Source organism: Saimiri boliviensis, chromosome 13, assembly GCF_048565385.1.
Source record: "Saimiri boliviensis isolate mSaiBol1 chromosome 13, mSaiBol1.pri, whole genome shotgun sequence".
NCBI lineage: Eukaryota > Metazoa > Chordata > Mammalia > Primates > Cebidae > Saimiri > Saimiri boliviensis.
The window spans coordinates 19,903,304-19,924,481 of record NC_133461.1 but is presented as its reverse complement, the minus strand read 5'-3'; the positions used below and the strand labels follow the sequence as shown (position 1 = coordinate 19,924,481).

The 21,178-nt window shown below is 44.6% G+C and overlaps 1 protein-coding gene across 27 annotated transcripts in view; it reads left to right on the top strand.

The window, feature by feature from the left end:
• The window catches only part of ZNF532 (zinc finger protein 532), a 143,210-nt gene extending 124,466 nt beyond the window's left edge, over positions 1–18,744 (top strand). For 19 of the 27 annotated variants that reach the window (XM_074383332.1, XM_074383329.1, XM_003926036.4 and 16 more), the window contains 3 exons: positions 11,239–11,351; positions 14,710–14,857; positions 16,782–18,744. In XM_074383332.1, coding sequence (XP_074239433.1) covers positions 11,239–11,351; positions 14,710–14,857; positions 16,782–17,276 — 756 coding nt within the window. In that variant the 3' untranslated portion in view covers positions 17,277–18,744. The remainder of the gene's footprint in view (positions 1–11,238; positions 11,352–14,709; positions 14,858–16,781) is intronic. The other 8 variants (XM_074383337.1, XM_074383331.1, XM_039463719.2 and 5 more) reach the window with 2 other exon arrangements.
• The last annotated feature ends 2,434 nt before the right edge of the window (positions 18,745–21,178 follow it).

The window sequence follows — 21,178 nt, the reverse complement described above, 5'->3', positions numbered from 1 at the left end:
GTATTTTGGGAGGCAGAGGCAGGTAGATCACTTGAGATCAGGAGTTCGAGACCAGCCTGGCCAACATGGCGAAACTTCCGTCTTTTACTAAAAATACAAAAATTAGCAGGGCATGGTAGTGCGCACCTGTAGTTCCAGCTACTCAGGAAGCTGAGACATGAGAATCGCTTGAACCTGAGAGGCAGAGGTTGCAGTGAGCCGAGATCATATCAGTGCACTCCAACCTAGGCAACAGAGTGAGACTGTATCTAAAAATAATAATAACAAATAATAAAATGAGTTTTCGAGGAATCACAAGGTGGCATATAATTGTTAAATGAAAAATGCCTTGAATTCAGATTTCAGCTCGGCACTTATTGAGGCCCTGTGAATAGAGTGAACCATACAGTCTAGCCTTTAGAGAAGTCAGAAGAGGATACAATTGAATTAAAAATTAAAATCCAGGCCGGGCGCGGTGGCTCAAGCCTGTAATCCCAGCACTTTGGGAGGCCGAGGCGGGTGGATCATGGGGTCGAGAGATCGAGACCATCCTGGTCAACGTGGTGAAACCCCGTCTCTACTAAAAATACAAGAAATTAGCTGGGCATGGTGGCGCGTGCCTGTAATCCCAGCTACTCAGGAGGCTGAGGCAGGAGAATTGCCTGAACCCAGGAGGCGGAGGTTGCGGTGAGCCGAGATCGCGCCATTGCACTCCAGCCTGGGTAACAAGAGTGAAAACTCTGTCTCAAAAAAAAAAAAAAAAAAAAAAAAAAAAATTAAAATCCAATGTGATACATAGAAGGGAAGAAAAAGGATTTCATCCAAGGTACCAGATAGCATAGATGTTGGGATTCACTCGAGGTGGCTGGCAAAATATTAGGGAAAGTTATAAAATTATAGTCTCAAACCTTTTAAAAAACCAAAAGGTTTTAATGGAACAGGCTAAAGGTAATTAAAGGGAAATATTAGGGAAAAGTTATAACAGAGAACTGAGCACCACTGTTTCATGGGGTTTTTTGGGAGGTGCCAGCAGAACCCTAACAGAAGAAATACTTCCCACAGAGGTGTGTGAAGGCTGCACGGGAACAATGTGCTGTACACGGGCAGCAAGAAGATGACTGTGGGTGTAGTACAAACCAGCACCACACATCAGGTGGTTCCGGAGTGTGGCGTTCTGGAAAGCAGATGGAGCCGGTGGGATGGTGAGGTGGGCAAGCCCATGGGTCCCATGCCTTAAAGCTACCGGAGCCTCAGGGTGGGCCTCAGGCAGAGAAGTGATGTGGCAAGGTGTGCTTTGTAGCTGTGTGGACGTGGATGAGGGGAAGAGGCGCCGTGGGGCTGGGGAAGTCTGGGAGCCCCAGCAATTGATAGGGATTGAGTGGCCTTGAGAAGAGTGAATGCTATTTCGACAGGCAGAGGAGGAATGTGCCGTGGTCTTCGACATGTGTGAATTTGGTCCTGAACGGAAAGTTTACAAGGTGCAGTCAAAGTGACTCGCTGAGGATTAGATTGTGGATAGTTTCAAAAACCGATAGGTTGGAGTATGCATTTACACAGCACAGTGCATCTCGCTGGAGGAACTCTGTCCTCTTCCATTACAAGGGTGACTCTGTGTCCCTCCGTAAGAACCACAGCCACACTGTGTCTCCCCTGCATCTTCAGCTGTTCGCGATGATTCTAACCATCATTCTCTATTCATCAAAAAGCCCGCCATGACACCTCTTATAGTAACAGAACAACCTCCTACCCCTCTTCCTTGACTGCCTTTTTTCTCTGCTTCCTTTTCTATCATACCTCCCTTAAGTAGTTTTCTGTCCTTATACCCCCGGCTCCGTCCTCCCATTTAAGCTTTGATCTCATCATTCCATCAAAACCACTCTTCTCTAGGTCTCCAGTGACTTTTCTGTTGCCAAGGTTGACCTGTGTGAAGCAGTTGTCTGGCGGGTCCCTCTTAAAATACTTTCATTCACAGGCCTTGAGGATGCTGTTTTCTCTTGGTTCTCAGCCTCTGTCATCCTTCTCAGTCTTTTTCATCCTCCCAGCCTATAAATGCTGATGTTGTCACCCAGGGCCATGACTTCAAATGCTAGCTGTGTCCTACTGACTGCCACGTACATCTGTACCGCCGAGCTGGACCACCTGTTTAGCATCTCTCCTTACATCTGCAATGGGCCTCTCGACATGAACACATCCGAAACATTACTCTTGATTCCTCCTCACCCCTAAACCTGCTGCTCCATCAGTCTTTCCCAGTTAGTGGCAACTCTCTTCTACCATATGCCCAAGGCAGAGAATGTTACTGATCCTTGATCTCTCTTTTTCTCCCCTTTGTCACCCGCAGTTAGTCCATCCTCAGATGCTCTTGGTTTCTGCCTCTGAGAGCGGTACCAGATCCAGCCTTTATCCTCACCTCCTCTTCTTCCAAGTTCAGGGCTCACGATCCCTCCCCTGGATTGTTGAGACAGCCTCTGCACTGGCTTCTGTCTTCCCTGCCTCCCCATTCAGCAGCCAGAATGACCCACCCAACATAGGCTGATCATGTTACTTCTCTGCTTGGACCCTTTGTCTTTCCAGCATGCTCGTGGACTGCCAGACCCCTCGTCCTGGCCCACAGGGCTCTACAGTCTCTTCTTGGACCCCTTCCCCTGCCATTCTCCTCTTCCCTCACTCCACAGAAAACTGCAAAAGGGTATGATTGGCCATTTCACAGAAGAAATATAAATGGCCAAGAAACACACAGATAGGTGTTCTGTATCACCAGGCATTGAAAAACGGGAAATCTGTTTCACCTATCACTTTGGCAGAGTTGAAGAATAGAGCTGGTGTTGGAAACTCCCTTGGTGAACGTGCAAGTGGTGGTAGAATGAATCCTTTTTAGTGCAGTTTGGCATTTAAAGAAGCTTAACTTTTTTTTTTTACAACCTTTATATTAGAAAGACTGCTTTCAGTAATTTATGCAAAGGAAATAATTGATTACAGAAATTTGTATTTGTAGTTACTAAGTTGAGACAACCTGAATCATTAATAGAAGATAAACAATTCATGATTCGTTTGTGCAACAGAATACAATACACTCAAGAATGCAGAACTCGCTGGGCATGGTGACACACATCTGTAATCCCAGCATTTTGGGAGGCTGAGGCAGGTAGATCACCTGAGGTCAGGAGTTTGAGACCAGCCTGGGCAACATGGTGAAACCCCATCTCTATTAAAAATACAAAAATCATCTGGGTGTGGTGGTGCACACCTGTAATCCCAGCTACTTGGGAGGCTGAGGCGGGAGAATCACTTAAAGCCGGGGGCAGAGGTTACATCACTGCACTCCAGCCTGGGCGACAGAGACTGTCTCAAGAAAAAAAAAAAAAAAAAGAATGCAGAACCATCAAAATATGTATAGATATGTGTGTTTTACAAGTGAAAAATCAGGTTAAAAGCCAACAAGTATATTATAGATCAGTTTTACAACTATAAATACAGGTGAATGTATATATTCAGAAAATAAATGGAAAGGCTATGTCATTAGAAATTGACAGTGGTTGTTTTGATGGGTGAGATTGGAAGCAATCTTTTATCTTTTACATTATGCAGTATGCATTCATTGCTTTGATAATCAAAGAAATAAGAAAATGAAGGCCACAGTTGAATCTGAAGTCCAGATGTACCACATAAGCTTCACTTTGGAAATGGAAGCTGCTGGGCAGGAATTCCTGCAATATCTGGGCCCCTTCGTCGCCCACCCACCCCTGACTTTAGTAAGCATCACATCTGTCCCCGGATGACACGTTGGCTCTGGCCACACAGGAAGAGCTATTCTTCCCGTGTCTTAAATCCCTCCGCACCTTCCTGCTCATTCATTCAGCTTTTGCCTCTGTCCTCAGTCTCTTCATTTATTACAGGCTCTTTCTTATCAGCATTTAAACACCATCACGTCTCTCCCATCTTGCAGAAAACAGGCAGAGTTCCTCTGTGTCCAGCACTGTATCCTAAATTTCTTACTTTGTGATTATTTTGTAGAACCTACTGATACTTTCCAAGTAGATAACTGTTCAGTTAATCTTTGTTTATTCATTCCCACGATAAATATTTACTATTTTCTGTATGCTGAATGCCAAGGACACAGAGATGAACAGTTCACAGCTTCTGTTCTCAAGGAGCTTACAGGGGAGGGAAAATGCCCCCACACATCCCTTTAATAAGTAAAAGAAAAAAACTTTAGTAGTAGTCAGGCTTTTTCTTTGAAGAAAGAAGCTTATTATAAGTTGGTGTTTTATCTAATAATTGAAGGATTTTTTTGTTTTCTTTCTAAGATGGGGTCTCACTTGCTTTGTTGCCCAGGCTGGAATGCAGTGATGCTGTCTCTGCTCACTGCAACCTCTTTATCCCGGGTTCGAGTGATTCTTGAGCCTCAGCCACCTGAGTAGCTGGGATTACAGGCGTGCACCAGCATGCCTGGCTAATTTTTGTATTTTTAGTAGAGACAGGGTTTTGCTGTGTTGGCCAGGCTGGTTTTGAACCCCAGGCCTCAGAGTGATCTGCCCTCCTTGGTTTCTCAAAGTGCTGGGATTGCAGATGTGAGCCACCGTGCCTGGCCAGAAAGATTCTTATTTTTTTTAACCTTAATAATTTGTCATTAGAGAAATGTAAATTAAAAAACCACAACAAAATACTCTGGCCACCCTGTCGAATGACTGAATTAAATAAAGTGGCAATGCCAAATGCTGAAAGATGGCAGAACGGTGGGAGATTCTCTCCAATGCTGGAGGCATGCCAGGGACAGCTGCTCTGGAATATAGCTGGACGGTTTCTTATTTAACGTTTGACTCAGTAATCCCACTCCTGGGTATTTACCCAAGATAAATAAAATCACATGCACACGTGAATGTTTATAGTGACTTTGTTCATATCAGAACTGGAAACAACCTAAATGAGTTTCACCTGGCAAGTGGATAAACACACTGGGCATATCCACACTGGAATACTACTCAGCAGAGAAAAGGAATGAATACCGATAGACCCAACAGCATGGAGAAATTACATGTGTATTCTGCTGAGCGAAAGAAGCAAGACTCAGAAAGCCATATGTGTACTGTATGGTTCCATTTATGTGACAAATGGAGAAAGCAAAACCAGAGATAGAAAGCAGATCTGTGGCTGCCAAGAGCAGGATCGGGGTGGGGTGGGGTTGGCCATAAAGCAGCACATGGGAACTCTGGGGGTGATGTAATTGTTGTATATCTTGACTGTGGTGGTGGTTATTCATAGAAATCTTTTATTTTTTTAGACAGAATTTTGCTGCTGTTACCCAGGCTGGAGTGCAGTGGCACAGTCTTGGCTCACCACAACCTCCGCCTCCCGGGTTCAAGCAATTCTCTGCCTCAGCCTCCAGAGTAGCTGGAATTACAGGCATGCACCACCATGCCCGGCTAATTTTGTATTTTTAGTAGAGAAGGGGCTTCTCCATGTTGGTCAGGCTGGTCTCGAACTCCCGACCTCAGGTGATCCGCCCACCTTGGCCTCTGAAAGTGCTGGTAATACAGGCTTGAGCTACCGCGCCCAGCAGAACTCTACTTTTAAAAAAGTGATCTTATAAACTGTCTATAAACCTCAATTTTTTTTTTTTGGTGGAAAATTTTTTTTGAATAAGTGCTGTATTCACACAGTTTAAAAGTTTAAATATTGAAACAATATAAACAAGTATGGTGAAGTTTTAATCCTAAATTATGTGTCTTGAAGTCTCTTTCTGCAAGTATTAGCATATATGCATATATATTCTCATTCTTCTAATGCAGGACACAGCTTAACGTATATAATTTTGTGTGCCAGTACTTTCTTCACTTAGTATGTTATGGTTCTTTTCTTATCAGTGCATTGAGCTCTTCCCTTCATTTCTGTAGCAGCACGGCATCTTGTTGTATGAGTGCATACATGTATTTATCCAGTTCTCCTTGGATGGATCTGCTGTACACAATGGTGCAGTGAATCTTGAACGTTCAGTGACCTTGAACGCAGTCAGTTCTGCTGTAACACTTATGCTGAAAACAAATTTATTCCAGTGCCATTGATCTATCAGAACAATGTGAGCTTAACTTAATCTCTGAGAAATACAGAAATAGCACAGAAAACTGGAATCGTGTAGGAACACACAAAACACACACACATGACAAACACACCTCCAATTTCACCAGCACCTGCCTCTCACTGTGGGTCACACCCATCCACAGCTTCGCTTTCAGTAAGATTGCCCTCCTTCCCCCGCTTCACAGTAACTCACAAGCTGCAGTAGTAGAGATGGGGTTTCTCCATGTTGGCCAGGTTGGTCTTGAACTCCTGACCTCAGGTGATCTGCCCGCCTCAGCCTCCCAAAGTGCTGGGATTATAGGCATGAGCCACCACACCCGGCCCCACAGTTAATAGTTTCATTCATTATGACTCTGACAAAGTCTTGAGTATTGTCTCTGTGACTCCGTTTTTGCTAGAAGCCCTGTTGTTTTTACTGTTGAATGTTTGGATAGTGCAGCGATTTTTAGGAACACATATGTTGCATTACAGCAGAAACAGGCTGTAGTAAGTGTGCAGGTCTCTTTGCAGAATAGATTCCTCAGTGGAAGGTTTCAGAGCTTTGGGAGTGAATTTTGGAGAGACTGCCTGGTGCTGTGCTATATTTAAATTATGTAATTGGCTAGGTTTTTCCTTTTTCATAAAAGGGTGTGATGGAGCTGAAGGGCATGTGTCAGCAAGGGCATGTGAGAATAATTCTGTACCCTGCAATCTTAAGTTTGTGAGAGTTTCTGGTTGCATGGCGGTCAGTCTTGAAGGAGGCTTTTGCATGGAGGTAGGGCTCCCAGGACAAGGTGAGATGTGGATGCCCCGCCAGATCGGGGTGTGAAGTCAGGACTTCTCTCTTAACTTCCCCAAAGTCATCTGAAACGAAAGGGAGCAGTTATTAGAATAGGAAGTATCTGATGGCGAGGGAAGTCCCATGGGAAACCAAGAAAGGTCCACCAGGTGCCCTCGAGGAAGAATGGCCTGCAGAGGCCGTACCCACCCCAAACACAGAGGCAGCACGGGGTAGGTTGTGCGTAGCCGTCACTGGAGGAAAGGAGGCGGGGTTAATGCTTTCTGTCCTGGAGCTGTAAAGAAAAAGTCAAAAATGAGAGGAAGAAGAAAGTTTAGGAAGTGTATACCCAAGTGTTTGATAGTTTACTGTAAAAAAGTTTTATGTTAAAAGCTTTGGGAACCCTGCCAGTTTATTAGTCTCACCAGTTCATTAAAATAGTTCCTTTTTTTTTTTTTTGAAACGGAGTCTTGCCCTGTTGCCCAGGCTGGAGTGCAGTGGCGCAATCTTGGCTCACTACAACCTCTGCCTCCCGGGTTCAAGCAATTCTCTGCCTCAGCCTCCCAAGTAGCTGGGATTACAGGTGCCCGCCACCACCCCCAGCTAATTTTTGTATTTTTTTTTTTTAGTAGAGACAGGGTTTCACCATCTTGGCCAGGGTGATCTTGAACTCCTGACCTTGTGATCTACCCGCCTCAGCCACCCAAAGTGCTGAGATTACAGGCGTGAGTCACCGTGCCTGGCCTGAGTTTACTATTTCTTTAAAGAGTTCTATTAAAAAACAAAATAACTCAGAAGGGAGTAGGAAGACATATTCCTTCTCTGATCTTAGTTAACTATAAAAAGTCCACTCAAAGCCCTCAATCTCAGCTTACACTACAGTGAAGCCAGGAGGAAGCAAATGGCCTGAAGTCTTAGAATGACGACGGTGGGCTTTACACTTTAATGCTGTTTTCCTACGTTAACTTATAAAAGAAGAAGGAGCTAGTAATATTGAAGAACAGAAGTTACAAAAATAAATTTGGTAAAGCACCTTTGAGTAAATTTGTATGTAAAATCTAAAAGAGGAAGAAAGTCATTTGTTAGATAATGTGACCAGGCAGGTTTGATCTGGAAACTGGTGTTTTAAACTTCATTTTCTTGTCACTAGTGAATCGAAAACCCTGCTCTTATTTTGCAATTGCATAGTTCATTTCTGCGTTTTTCATAAAGATGCTGAAACAGAAGGATGTCTCACACATTGATGAATCTTTTGAAAATAGTTACTCATGTGCTAAGTTCATTAGGGTTTTCTTATTGGCATTTCTGTATTAAAATTTTGTTGTGATGTTAATATTACTATACAATAAGAAGAAATAGAACATGAAACCTTTGATCTTAGCAGGAAATCCAATTTTCCTTTCTTTGGGGTCTCTTGCCCTACTGTATTGTTGGATACATTTTTTCTTCTCTATAATGCTATGATTTGGCAAAGCGGTCTTGCTTTTAGAAAGATGTCTTGTGTTTTGACTTTCAGTTGATTTTTATATGTAGAAAACCTAAAAAGCATTAGATACTAGATTTTTAAATATCTTTATTGAAATAAAGAACTACTGTTTATTCATGACTTCAAAGCTTTAAAATAAAGGCTTGTTAATGCCTATTCACCTTTTTTTTTTTTTTAATTTTTTTTGAGGCGGAGCCTCACTCTGTTGCTCAGGCTGGATTGCCGTGGCGCGATCTCAGCTCCCCACAACCTCTGCCTCCTGGGTTCAAGCGATTCTCCTGCCTCAGCCTCCCAACAACAGGTGTGTGCCACCATGCCTGGCTAATTTTTGTATTTTTAGTAGAGACGGGGTTTCACCATGTTGACCAGGATGGTCTCAATCTCTTGACCTTGTGATCCGCCCGCCTCGGCCTCCCAAAGTGCTGGGATTACAGGCTTGAGCCACCGCGCCCGGCCTTTCCACTCTTTTTAAGTGGAAAGTTGGACGCATAACTTGACTATTAGAAGAGCGTTTTCCTGAGTGGCATGTCCCATGCTGGATGCCCCCTTTATGTTAATTGTCCTGGTGTTCCCGCAGCACCCTGGGAGGCAGGCACTGTCATGAGCCCACCTCACAGGGGAGGGAGGGGACGTTCATGCAGGTTGAGTGGCTTTCCCCAGGGTCCCATGATTCGTGAGGCAGAGACCACATGCCAGCTCATCTCAAGTGCTGCAAGCCAGACTCAGCCACTCCGATTTGCCTGCTGGGTGGAACCAGGACGTGTTTGTCAAGTGGTTAATGGGAAAATAATTATTAAAAAAATGTAATCAGGCCGGGCAGGGTGGCTCATGCCTATAATTCCAGCACTTTGGGAGGCTGAGGCCAGCAGATCACTTAGGGCCAGGAGTTTGAGAACAGCCTGGCCAACATGGTGCAACCTTGTCTCTACTAAAAATACAAACATTAGCAGGGCATGGTGGTGGGCACCTATAGTCCCAGCTACTTGGGAGACCCAGGCAGGAGATTTCCTTGAAGCCCAAAGGCGGAGGTTGCTGCGCCACTGCACTCCAGCCTGGGTGACAGAATGAGACTGTCTGAAAACAAAAAAAGGTCATCATTTCTTTGTCACATAGCTTGCAGTCAGTTCTTAATGTTATCTCACATGAAAACTTCTCACTTGAGTCTTATTTTTAATGAGCTTAGAGCCAGATTTTCTTCCATTCATGAGGCTCGACAGCTCTTTAATTTCCTTGTGATGTGACATTGTTTAGTTCCAGACTGCTCTGCATGTCATAACCAAAGAATTTTTTAAAATTAAGCCAGTAATTTACTTCAAAGATTGTGCATGGAAATATATTCAATTAACATAATATCTTAGCCAGAGTGGGAAACTTTCAAATATAAGAAAAGGGTTTGGCTTACCTCTTGACGGTGTGCTGTCTCTAACCCGTTATGTATACCAGCAGGCCACCCCCTTAAAATTGTTTCAAAAGTCTGTGTTCTTGAGATGATCAGTGATATTTATTTTTTGAGATGGAGTCTCTGTTGCCAGGCTGGAGTGCAGTGGTGTGATCTCGGCTCACTGTAACCACTGCCTCCTGGGTTCAAGTGATTGTCCCGACTGTCTCCCGAGTAGCTGGGACTGCAGGCGTGCGCCACCATGCCCAGCTAATTTTTGTATTTCTAGTAGAGATGGGATTTTGCCATGCTGGCCAGGATGGTCTCGATCTCTTGACCTCATAATCCGCCCACTTCGGCCTCCCAAAGTGCTGGGATTACAGGCATGAGCCATTGCACCTGGCCCACGTGATATTATTTAAAACAAATATCCTTGTAGAAAAATTCCGTTATATGATGAATAGTCATTGAAGGGTAGCCAGAGATTTCATTTAACTTGGCATACTGAGTAAGACGGCATATTCTTTCTAATATACCACAAATTAAGTAGTGGCTTTACTTGGTATTTACTGATGTATGTTTTCATATTATCTGTTCTTAGAATGCAGTATCTCTTTTGCAGTAAAAGATTAATATAGTGTTATTTCAAATACCTGGAAGGTTGTGTTGAATCAGAAACTTAAGTGTTTTAGAGAATTTTTTTTTTAAACTCTCAAGATAGTTTAACCCATCCTCCTAAAATTAGTAATCATGGTTACTTCAGTCTTATCCTCATTTTTATTGTTAAAACGTCTTCTGGGGCCGGGCGCGGTGGCTCAAGCCTGTAATCCCAGCACTTTGGGAGGCCGAGGCGGGTGGATCACGAGGTCAAGAGATCGAGACCATCCCGATCAACATGGTGAAACCCCGTCTCTACTAAAAATACAAAAAATTAGCCGGGCATGGTGGCACGTGCCTGTAATCCCAGCTACTCAGGAGGCTGAGGCAGGAGAATTGCCTGAACCCAGGAGGCAGAGGTTGCGGTGAGCCGAGATCGTGCCATTGCACTCCAGCCTGGGTAACAAGAGTGAAACTCCGCCTCAAAAAAAACAAACAAAAAAAAAAACGTCTTCTGGTTTTGTTACTGTATTCCTAAACATAGGTTGAGTATTCCTGAAATGAAAGTTTGGGAACAGAAGTGTTTCGAATTTCAGATGTTGTTGGATCTTGGAGTATTCAAACATACATAATAAGAGATCCTGACGATGGGACTCTAGTTGTGATATTTATTCATGTTTCACACATACCTTATATACATAGCTTGAAGGTAATTTCATAAAATTTAATTTTGTGCATGAGACAGTCTTGACCGTGACCCGTCACGAGGTCAGGTATGAAATCTTCTCTGCGTAGTGTCATGTCAGCACTCAGAGTTGTGGATTCTGGAGGATTTGGTGATTAGGGGATGTTCAGCCTGTAATGATGATTATTCAGCTTAAACTATTACAAAAGAGTTCTTAATTGTTGGAGCATGTCTGTTTTTATTCCCCTAAGTGACTTTCTCTCCTTTTCTTCCTAAAGCAAATGAAGAAACACCCCTGCCGTCAGTGTGACAAGTCCTTCAGCTCATCGCACAGCCTGTGCCGGCACAACCGGATCAAGCACAAAGGCATCAGGAAAGTGTACGCCTGCTCGTAAGTCCGGGCTTCTAACGGGACGCCCAGTCCAGTGAGAGGCCGCAGGAGGAACTCCGGGAAGGTGTCGAGTGTAGTATCATTAACTGCTGTGCTCCACAGTTCCTAGATTACATTTTGTAATTAGAGCGTTCTGACAGAGAGTTTTTAGATTGGATTCTCACATTTAAATATGAAAATAAAAAGAGGCCGGGCATGGTGGCTCATGCCTGTAATCCCAGCACTTTGGGAGGCTAAGGCAGGTGAATCACTTGAGGTCAGGAGTTCCAGACCAGCCTGGCCAACGTGGTGAAACCCCATCTCTACTAAAAATGCAAAAATTAGCCGGGCGTGGTAGCATGTGCCTGTGGTCCCAGCTACTCGGAAGGCTGAGGTGGAAGAATCACTTGAACCCAGGAGGCAGAGGTTGCGTGAGCCGAGATTGCGCCACTGCACTCCAGCCTAGCTACAGAACAAGACTCTGTCTCAAAAAGGAAAAAGAAAAAAGAAGAGCATTTTTTTACACATTCCACATTATGGGATTTTTTTTTTTTGAAGCAGAGTCTCACTCTGTTCCCCAGGCTGCCGTGCAGTGGTACAATTTTGGCTCACTGGAACCTCTGCCTCCCGGCTTCAAGCGATTCTCCTGCCTCAGCCTCCTGCATAGCTGGGATTACAGCTGTGCACCAACACGCCCAGCTAATTTTTATATGTTTAGGAGAGATGGGATTTCACCATGTTAGCCAGGGTGGTCTTGAACTCCTGACCTCAGGTTATCCACCTGCCTCGACCTCCCAAAGTGCTGGGATTACAGGCGTGAGCTTCTGCACCTGACCTGATCCCTAAGAGTGTGATTGATGGGCAGTGCATGGTCTCTGCACATGTGGAGTTGGCAGCATTGGCAACGTGATTGGGCTGGCTTGTTTACTCAGGGTGGTTACAGATCGCGCCCTCGGCTGCAGTCACCACCGAAGTGTGGCAGCCTGAGATCAAATGCAAACATCAGCCCAGACTGCAGTGGACAGTCATGAGCTGCTACTTCATACATGAAAATCAGAACGTGTTCATCATTAGGGAAAGTCTATCACTCAGCTGGAATGCTCCTGGAGTGGGTTGATAGAAGAAAGCTCGTCTCATGAGAGAGAGAGAAATAAAGGACCCTGAGGATAGAACGCTGAAATATTGCATGGATGTGATGGGAGCAGGCCAGGTGGGCCCTGTGGATCAGGAGAGGCACGAGGGTTGGCAGGCATCTTTGCAGGGGTTTATGATGATGTGGTTAAACCAAGGGAGGCAGACTCACCTTCAGTGAAGTTGAAGCCGCTTAGTGAGACAGCAGTGATGATGAATAAAATCTGTGAGTTGAGACCAGATCAAAAGAATCAGAATTTAGAAGGATGTTCTGGGCCGAGAAGACAAGGGCAGGTCTGGCCTGCATAATGCGTCCCTGGGAGGGTTTGTTTATTTTCCCATGAATTCACTGTAAAGCAGTGAAGTGCTGGGATTGTTCCACTGACTTGGGGCCAGCAAATTCATCCTCATGGAGAGCCCTTGTTCTTTGCGGGTGGTGCTGGCTCCTGCCACTGCCCTGCGGGGGTCTCTAATGTGACGTCATCGGGTTTAGGGCTAGTCAGTATAAATTCCTCAGAAGCCATTTTGAAGGCAGCAGATTTGTACCAGAATGAGACCACCAGAGACTTTTGTCCTCCTTCACTGCAGTAGTATTCTTGATACCTGGTTTTATAGCATCCATAATGACTAGGGTCATTACCCGGTTTTTTTTCCTTTGAGAGACAGAGTTTCGCTCTTGCTGCGCAGGCTGGAGTGCCATGGTGCTATCTCGGCTCACTGCAGCCTCTGCCTCCCGGGTTCAAGTGATCCTCCTGCCTCCCGAGTAGCTGGGATTACGGACGCCCACCACTACGCCTGGCTAATTTTTGTATTGTTAGTAGAGATGAGGTTTCTCCGGTTGGTCGGGCTGGTCTCAAATTCCCGACCTCAGGTCATCTGCCCACCTTGGCCTCCCAAACCGTTGGGATTACAAGCGTGAGCCACCTCACCCAGCCAACTTTTTCCTCCTCTAAACTGTCTTTGGCCTGCTTTATTAAAATAGTTTTTCTTTGAAAAATGAATTTATGGACGGGCGCGGTGGCTCACGCCTGTAATCCCAGCACTTTGGGAGGCCGAGGTGGGTGGATCACGAGGTCAGCAGATCGAGACCATCCTGGTCAACGTGGTGAAACCCCCTCTACTAAAAATACAAAAAATTAGCTGGGCATGGTGGCGCATGCCTATAATCCCAGCTACTCAGGAGGCTGAGGCAGGAGAATTGCCTGAACCCAGGAGGCGGAGGTTGCGGTGAGATCGCGCCATTGCACTCCAGCCTGGGTAACAACAGCGAAACTCCATCTCAAAAAAAAAACAAAGAAAAATGAATTTATATTTTTCAAAATCTGGTTTTGTACAAAATAAAATGAAAACCTATTTTTGATCTGCTTATCATCTAAGTAGACATATACATTCAACTGCCATGAGTATAAACATGCATGCTGCTTCTATGCTTGGAAAAATTGGGGCTGGACACATGTCTATCACAGCAGAGGATAGGAATAATTAACATCAGCATGAAGGAGTCAGGGAGGGACTTTAATACCAACATGTCCAGCATGGTACACGTCCTGAGGGAATACCGGGTCATTGTGAAGAAAACTTTTGAGATGCATTATTTTCCCTTTAGAATTAAAGCTGTCTAGCCTGGTAAATTAAGGAACACTTCAAACAAACCTAGAAGCTGAGTATTCCTTTTGAACCAGATCAGGCTGGTCCTATGAGGACACAGTAACCAACAGAACTTTTTTTTTTTTTTTTTTTTTTTTGAGACGGAGTTTCGCTCTTGTTACCCAGGCTGGAGTGCAATGCCATGATCTCGGCTCACCGCAACCTCCGCCTCCCAGGTTCAGGCAATTCTCCTGCCTCAGCCTCCTGAGTAGCTGGGATTACAGGCACGCACCACCACGCCCAGCTAATTTTCTGTATTTTTAATAGAGACGGGGTTTCACCATGTTGACCAGGATGGTCTCGATCTCTTGACCTCGTGATCCACCCGCCTCGGCCTCCCAAAGTGCTGGGATTACAGGCGTGAGCCACCGCGCCCGGCCAGAACTTTTTATTAAAGCTGTTAAAAATTTTTTTTTAACAAATTGGAAACCATGAGTACTAGCAAAATCGCCGATTGTGTGTTGAACCATGGTGTGAACTCAGCTCACGGAGCCCGTCTGTGTGAACTGATGGGTACGGAGGACTGTGGCTGTGAGTGAGTTCCTCCACGGAAGCTTGTTTTGTCAGCAGGTGCATTACCTCCTTGCCTTTCGCCCCACAGGCACTGCCCAGACTCCAGACGGACCTTTACCAAACGGCTGATGCTGGAGAAGCACGTCCAGTTGATGCATGGCCTCAAGGACCCTGATCTGAAAGAGATGGCCGACGCCACCAACGAGGAGGAGGTCGAAATCAAAGACGATGTCAAGGTCAAACATGGCAGATGTGTGCTTGACAGTGAATTTGTGTTGACTTGCTTTTCCCATTCATTTTTTTTTCCATTCAAGTTTTGTTGCATAGTTTTTAAAATTCCGACCCCGCATAAGGTAGGAAATAATGGCTAATCTCACCCAGACCCATTCTGACCTCATCATGCCCCTAAAAGGTCATCTTTTTGCGTTTTTTCTCTGTCCTTCCAGAAATAGCTTAAAGGATCTACTTGCAGATTTAAACTGTAAAATCTTTTGTTGACTCAGGCAAATTTTCTCTTAGCCAGAAGGAGTATGTTAAAGCTAGGTTATTTTTCCTTGACAATATATTGGTTGTGGTAGGTATGTGATAAAAACTTATTCCTTAATTTTTATAAGATATAAAATCACAAATTCCTTTTAGTTACATCAGTGAATAGTAGACTTAAATCAGTGAACAGTAAACTTCAATTAGGCAAAAAGCAGTAGTTTAGGATGGGCATGGTGGCTCACGCCTGTAATCCCACCTGCCGCTAGGATTTCAAGACTAACCTGGCCACATGGTCAAACCCTGTCTCTACTAAAAGGACAAAAAAGGGGGATGGGGGGAAAATACAAAAGTAGCTGGGGGTGGTGGCACACACCTGTAATCCTAGCTACTTGGGAGGCTGAGGCAGGAGAATCACTGGAACCCAGGAAGTAGAGGTTGCAGTGAAAGTTCAGCAGATGTTTAAAAAGCCCTCCTGTCTCTTGACAGACGTGGCTAGTATATTTAATTTAAAAAAAAAAAAAAGTCCTCCTGTCTCTGGTGCTATGCTACGTCTGGAATGTACCCAGGTAAAAGCTTGTGTGTGCTTTCAAGGAGTTAAGCATTGAGTAAAACCTCATCAGAATACAAGTCTGGGCTGGGCGTGGTGGCTCACGCCTGTAATCCAAGCACTTTGGAGGCCAAGGCGGGCGGATCACCTGAGGTCGGGAGTTCAAGACCAGCCTGACCAACATGGTGAAACCCTGTCTTTTTTTTTTAAAAAAAAAAAAAAAAAAAAAAAGAATACAAGTCCGACTGATGCGGCATTAAACTGCAGTACTTCCTTTCCAGTGCTCCTGGAGGTGAGCTAAAGAATGTGTGTGCAAAGGTAGCTTCGGGTCATGGCTATGTGTGAAGGTACACACCAACAGCAGAAAAGCTGGGCCACAGAGTGTGGAGAAAGGGGCACGTTGGCTTGGGGACTGTATTCAAAGTGGGATTTAGAGCACTGGATGGGAAGGATAAAGGCAGGCGCAGTAGGGGAAATGGTGTGAGGGTGACGAGGCAGGAAAGGGTAGTCAAAGGGCGGGGAAAGCTTCCAGCAGCTCTTGTCTTAGGCAACAAACAAAATCCTGACACTGTCCCACAAGGTGCTTCACCATCCAACTCCGTGTCTCTCAGACCCTGGTTCCCGCGGTCTCCCTGAGCACTCCTTCCCAGCCTTTCTGGCCACCCGCCTGTCCCCTACTCACAGCTTCCTATGCCTGGACTGCTTTCCCCACACTGCATCAGGTCTGTGTTCAGAGGTCACCCAGCCATCCCTGACCACACATCACCTAGTAGCCACATACACCGCCATTGCTTCCTGTGGCCTCCACCCCACCCTGCTTGGCTGCCCCGGGTCTGAGGTGCTGCCTATTTTCTAATTTGTTTCTGTTCATCTAAGTCCGATGCTGCAAGTTCCAGGAAGCGTCCACCGGCTGGAGCGATGCCTGGTAACAGCAGCTGTTCGGTTTCTCTCTGGAGTGGAGGAAAGGCAGGGGCCTCGAGTAGGGTGGCAGACACACAGCTGTAAACCCCCAGATCCCAAAACACACAGCACTTTTCCTAGCAGCTCTAAACTACGAGAACCAATCATTTATCAGCCACCGAGAAAGATGGTTTTCAATCGCGTCCTTTGCTTTCTTTCCCTGAAAGGTCCCCAGTCCCAAGCGGAAGTTAGAAGAACCAGTTTTGGAGTTCAGGCCCCCCAGAGGAGCAATCACTCAACCACTGAAAAAGCTGAAAATCAACGTTTTTAAGGTTCACAAGTGTGCCGTGTGTGGCTTCACCACCGAAAACCTGCTGCAGTTCCACGAACACATCCCTCAGCACAAATCGGATGGTTCTTCCTACCAGTGCCGGGAGTGCGGCCTCTGCTACACGTCTCACGTCTCTCTGTCCAGGCACCTCTTCATCGTGCACAAGTTAAAGGAGCCTCAGCCGGTGACCAAGCAGAACGGGGCTGGGGAAGATAACCAACAGGAGAACAAACCCAGCCAGGAGGACGAGTCCCCCGACGGCGCCGTGTCAGACAGAAAGTGCAAAGTGTGCGCAAAAACTTTTGAAACTGAAGCTGCCTTAAATACTCACATGCGGACACACGGCATGGCCTTCATTAAATCCAAAAGAATGAGTTCAGCTGAGAAATAGCCACCGATGCTCCATCAGGGAAAGCCCTGTCCACATTGGAATAAAAGACATTTTTGTTACAAAAAGTTTGCAGTATAATAGAGTTAACAGTACTGTCTAGGCTGTTGCAATATATTCTCTTTCAGCGTACCTTCCTTCACCTCGTCGTATATATCCTCGATAAGTATTAAAACAGTATTTGAGTTTAAAAGAGTTTGTATATATTTAAATGAATAACTTTTTATACTCTTTGTTACATGTTTGTATCAGTATTTAGTGGAAAAATGTTTTGAGTTGTTTTGGGTTAGAATTTTTCTTTTTGTACTATTTCTTTAAAACAGTTCTTAGTAACAGGGGCAGTTCCCGAATTCAAATAAACCATTTTGTATGTTTCAAATTTGAATGGGTTAACTAATTACAGGCTAAACTTAATGCCTTTTTTAGTGTTTTTAATTTTTAGAATTCACTACATAAATTGTTAAGTAATTGTGGGTTTCAAAAACACTAGGAACTTTTAAGTGTCTTAGCGCTTCCTCACGTGCCTGCCCTGAGGGAGTGAGTTCCCGTTCGAGACACCTGCAGGCCAGTGTGGGCGTGGCTGTCTTCAGGCCACGCCCATGAGGGTTTAAAGCAACCTTGCAGGTCGCTCCTTTCCCAGCCTGGATAAAAACTGAAGCCAGGAATCTAATAAGGAATGCTTATTTCCTCAGTTCCATTCTGAGCCATGGGGAAGGCTCTTCTAAAGAAAAAAAAAAAAAAAGATGGGACTGGTTTTCTGCAAGGCTGGCTTTAAAAGCACAAGGAGGGAAATAACGAAAGGGCTGGACTACTATAAAAGTTACAAATACGTAGTTAGACCAATAGATTTCTATAGTCAGGTTTTTGTCATGTAATTTATTAACTATCACAGAAACACAGCTAAGAATATCAAGTATTTCTCTGGCTCTTGACAGGAAAAAAAAAAAATCAGTTGACTTAACCCTTTGCTGTCAAAAGAGTTGGCGTTTCCTGTTCTGGGTGCTACTGCCAAACGTTCTGGTACTTAGAGTTGGAATGCACAACGTCACCGGCTTCCCCATGCAGCCGCCTGTGTATTCCAATCGGCCGTTACCTTAAGCACTGAGCCACCCAGGTTTAGTTCAGCCATTTCAAGAAGTAATATTTAACGTCAGTAGTTCTGCTTTATTAAAATGCAGCAGAGGTACTCTTCTGTCCCTTCCCATTTATAGTTCTCTGAGAGAGTTCTATTTTTTGTTTTGTGTTTTCTTTTGCATTTTATATCTTGTATTTATCCCTGAATATGTTTTGTACTTTTTTTTTTAAGAAAAGGAATTCTTTTGTGTATATATAGATACTTGCATGATATACTGTAGTCGACGTTCGGTTCCTCAAAAGGTCTTGCTGCTGTCAGGTGTTATGCACTCCATCCATCATAACTGTAAGAAACACATTTCATATGTAAATAAACATGGGACATTTGGCCCTTGTGCTTCTGTGAGAGAGTTATTGATGGTGGGTCTCTGACATCTTTGTGAAGTTTAGGAAGTGATTAATTGCAGGGACAAGCTACAGGATATTGCAGAATTCTTCCCACTCAGAAGAATGGCATATTCATTCTCATTAGTGATCAGCTATTTTGTCACTTTCTCGTTCATCCATCAGTACATCAGTATAATCCGAGGATGTGAATTTCAGCTTGAAATTCCATTGCTGTTACTTGTTATGTTTGTATTGCTCTAAGTTGTATTCACAGCACTTTCATCTGTTTCTGCATTTGAACCTTGCAATAAGCCTGTGTGGTAGGCCACATAGGTCTGATAACTAGTTTTACAGTTGAGGAAGCTGAGCTCAGATTCAGTTCTCTGCCGAAGCCCTCATAGCTGGTAAGTGGCTTTGCATATTAGAACCCAAATATTTTGCTCCTTAAATCTAATGCTCGCTCTATGTGGTTATGTACATATTGACAAATACTCATTTATTCGACAAATAAAAAGTATGTACAAAACATGATACAGAATTTTTGTTTTTGGCACTATGGCTTCATAACCTGAAAGTCTTTCTACGCTTAACTGCCCAGAGATGCTTGATAATATAAAAATTAACAGCTGTTAAATGCATTGCTGAGAGTACAAGAAAGTTTTTAAAAATGCCCAGAGGTAAATGAAGAAACTAAAGTCTGGATCCTAGAAAACACCATGCTCTAACCCTTGGGAGAAACCTGGATTGTCCAGCTGAAGAGGGAATTGGTAAACTGGAAGATAGCCCTTCAGAAAATTAGCCTCAGCACAGAGATAAAGTGATGTTTCCAATATGAAAGAGGTTAGGAATCAAGAAGGGCAAGATGAGAAGATCCAGCTTCCGTTTAATGGAGGTCCCAGAAAGGGACTAGAGAGAACTGGGAAGGTCAGTGTCGAAAATCTTAGCCATTCATGAAAGACATTCATACTTGGGTCAACAGTGCCTGCTCAACAAAAATCTATGCTGGTACATAAATTTTGCCCATGCGTTAGTTGTAGATGATGCTGGGTGACGGCATTTAAGGAGGAGGATAACATGAGGTAGGCTCAATTCTTCGGAAGTCCATGTACTCTTGAGTGCAGAACTAAGAGCTGAGTCTGGAAGAATAGCACTTTTGGATGACGAGGTGGGTGGATCACCTGAGGTCAGGAGTTCGCCATCCGTCTGGCCAACATGGTAAAACCCTGTCTCTCTAAAAATACAAAAAATTAGCTGGACGTGGTGGTAGGCACTTGTAATCCCAGCTACTCAGGAGGCTGAGGCAGGAGAATCACTTGGACCCGGGAGGTGGAGGTTGCAGTGAGCAGAGATCATGCCCTTGCACTCCAGCCTGGGCAACAAGAGTGAAACTCTGTCTCAAAAGGAAAAAACAAAACTCTTGAGTGACAGAATGGAGGGGTTTGTACTGATAGAGATAATGATTTGGACACAGGAGTGACGGGACCCATTGACTGGTCTCAGTGTTTAGGACAGGAGTCTGTCCATCAGGATAGATCAGCTTATGCTGTGGTTACAACCTTAAGTCTAAATAGCATATCACAGACAGTTTTTGTTCACGTTCAGTGTCCACTGTGGGTTGGCTGGAAGCGTGGCTCCGTGTCTCCTCATCCCATTACCCCACTATCAAAAAGTTGCCAGTTGTCATGGTAGAGGGAAATACTGTGGCCCAGAAGTGACAGATGCCACTTCTCACAACTCTCTGGCCATAAACCAGTCACATGGAGCCACCTAGTCACAAGGAGGCTGGGAAGTGCAATCCACCCATGTGCCCAGGAGGCTGAAAATATTTGGCCATCACAGGAATAATGTTTAAATTGGCGTAGCTATGGCGCTAACACAATAGGAACACTTGACCTAGGCTAGTGGGAGTAGGCTTAAAAAGAGGCTTCAGTTGTAAGAAGCATTTTAGAAACGTTTCTAGAAACTGTTTCTGAGAAGGTTTCTTCATGTGGAATACAGAGAAAAGTCTGATTTGAAAGTTCAAGCTTACGTGACTCCTTAAATTTTTTCTCAAGATTTAGGTAACTTAAAAATACGGAAGTAAGCTGGGCATGGTGGCTCACACCTATAATCCCAGCACTTTGAGAGGCCAAGGCAGTCAGATCACCTGAGATCAGGAGTTTGAGACCCAGACCCCAACATGGTGAAATCCTGTCTCTCCTGAAAACACAAGTGAGCCAGGCGTACTGGCACCCACCTGTAGTCCCAGCTACTCGGGAGGCTGAGGCAGGAGAATCGCTTAAATCCAGGAAGTAGAGGTTGCAGTGGGCTGAGACGGTGCCACTGCACTCCAGCCTGAGTGATAGAGCAAGACTATCTCAAAAAATATATATTTATATGTCTGGGTGCGGTAGGTAGCTCATGCCTGTAATTCCAACACTTTGAGAGGCTGAGGTGGGTGGATC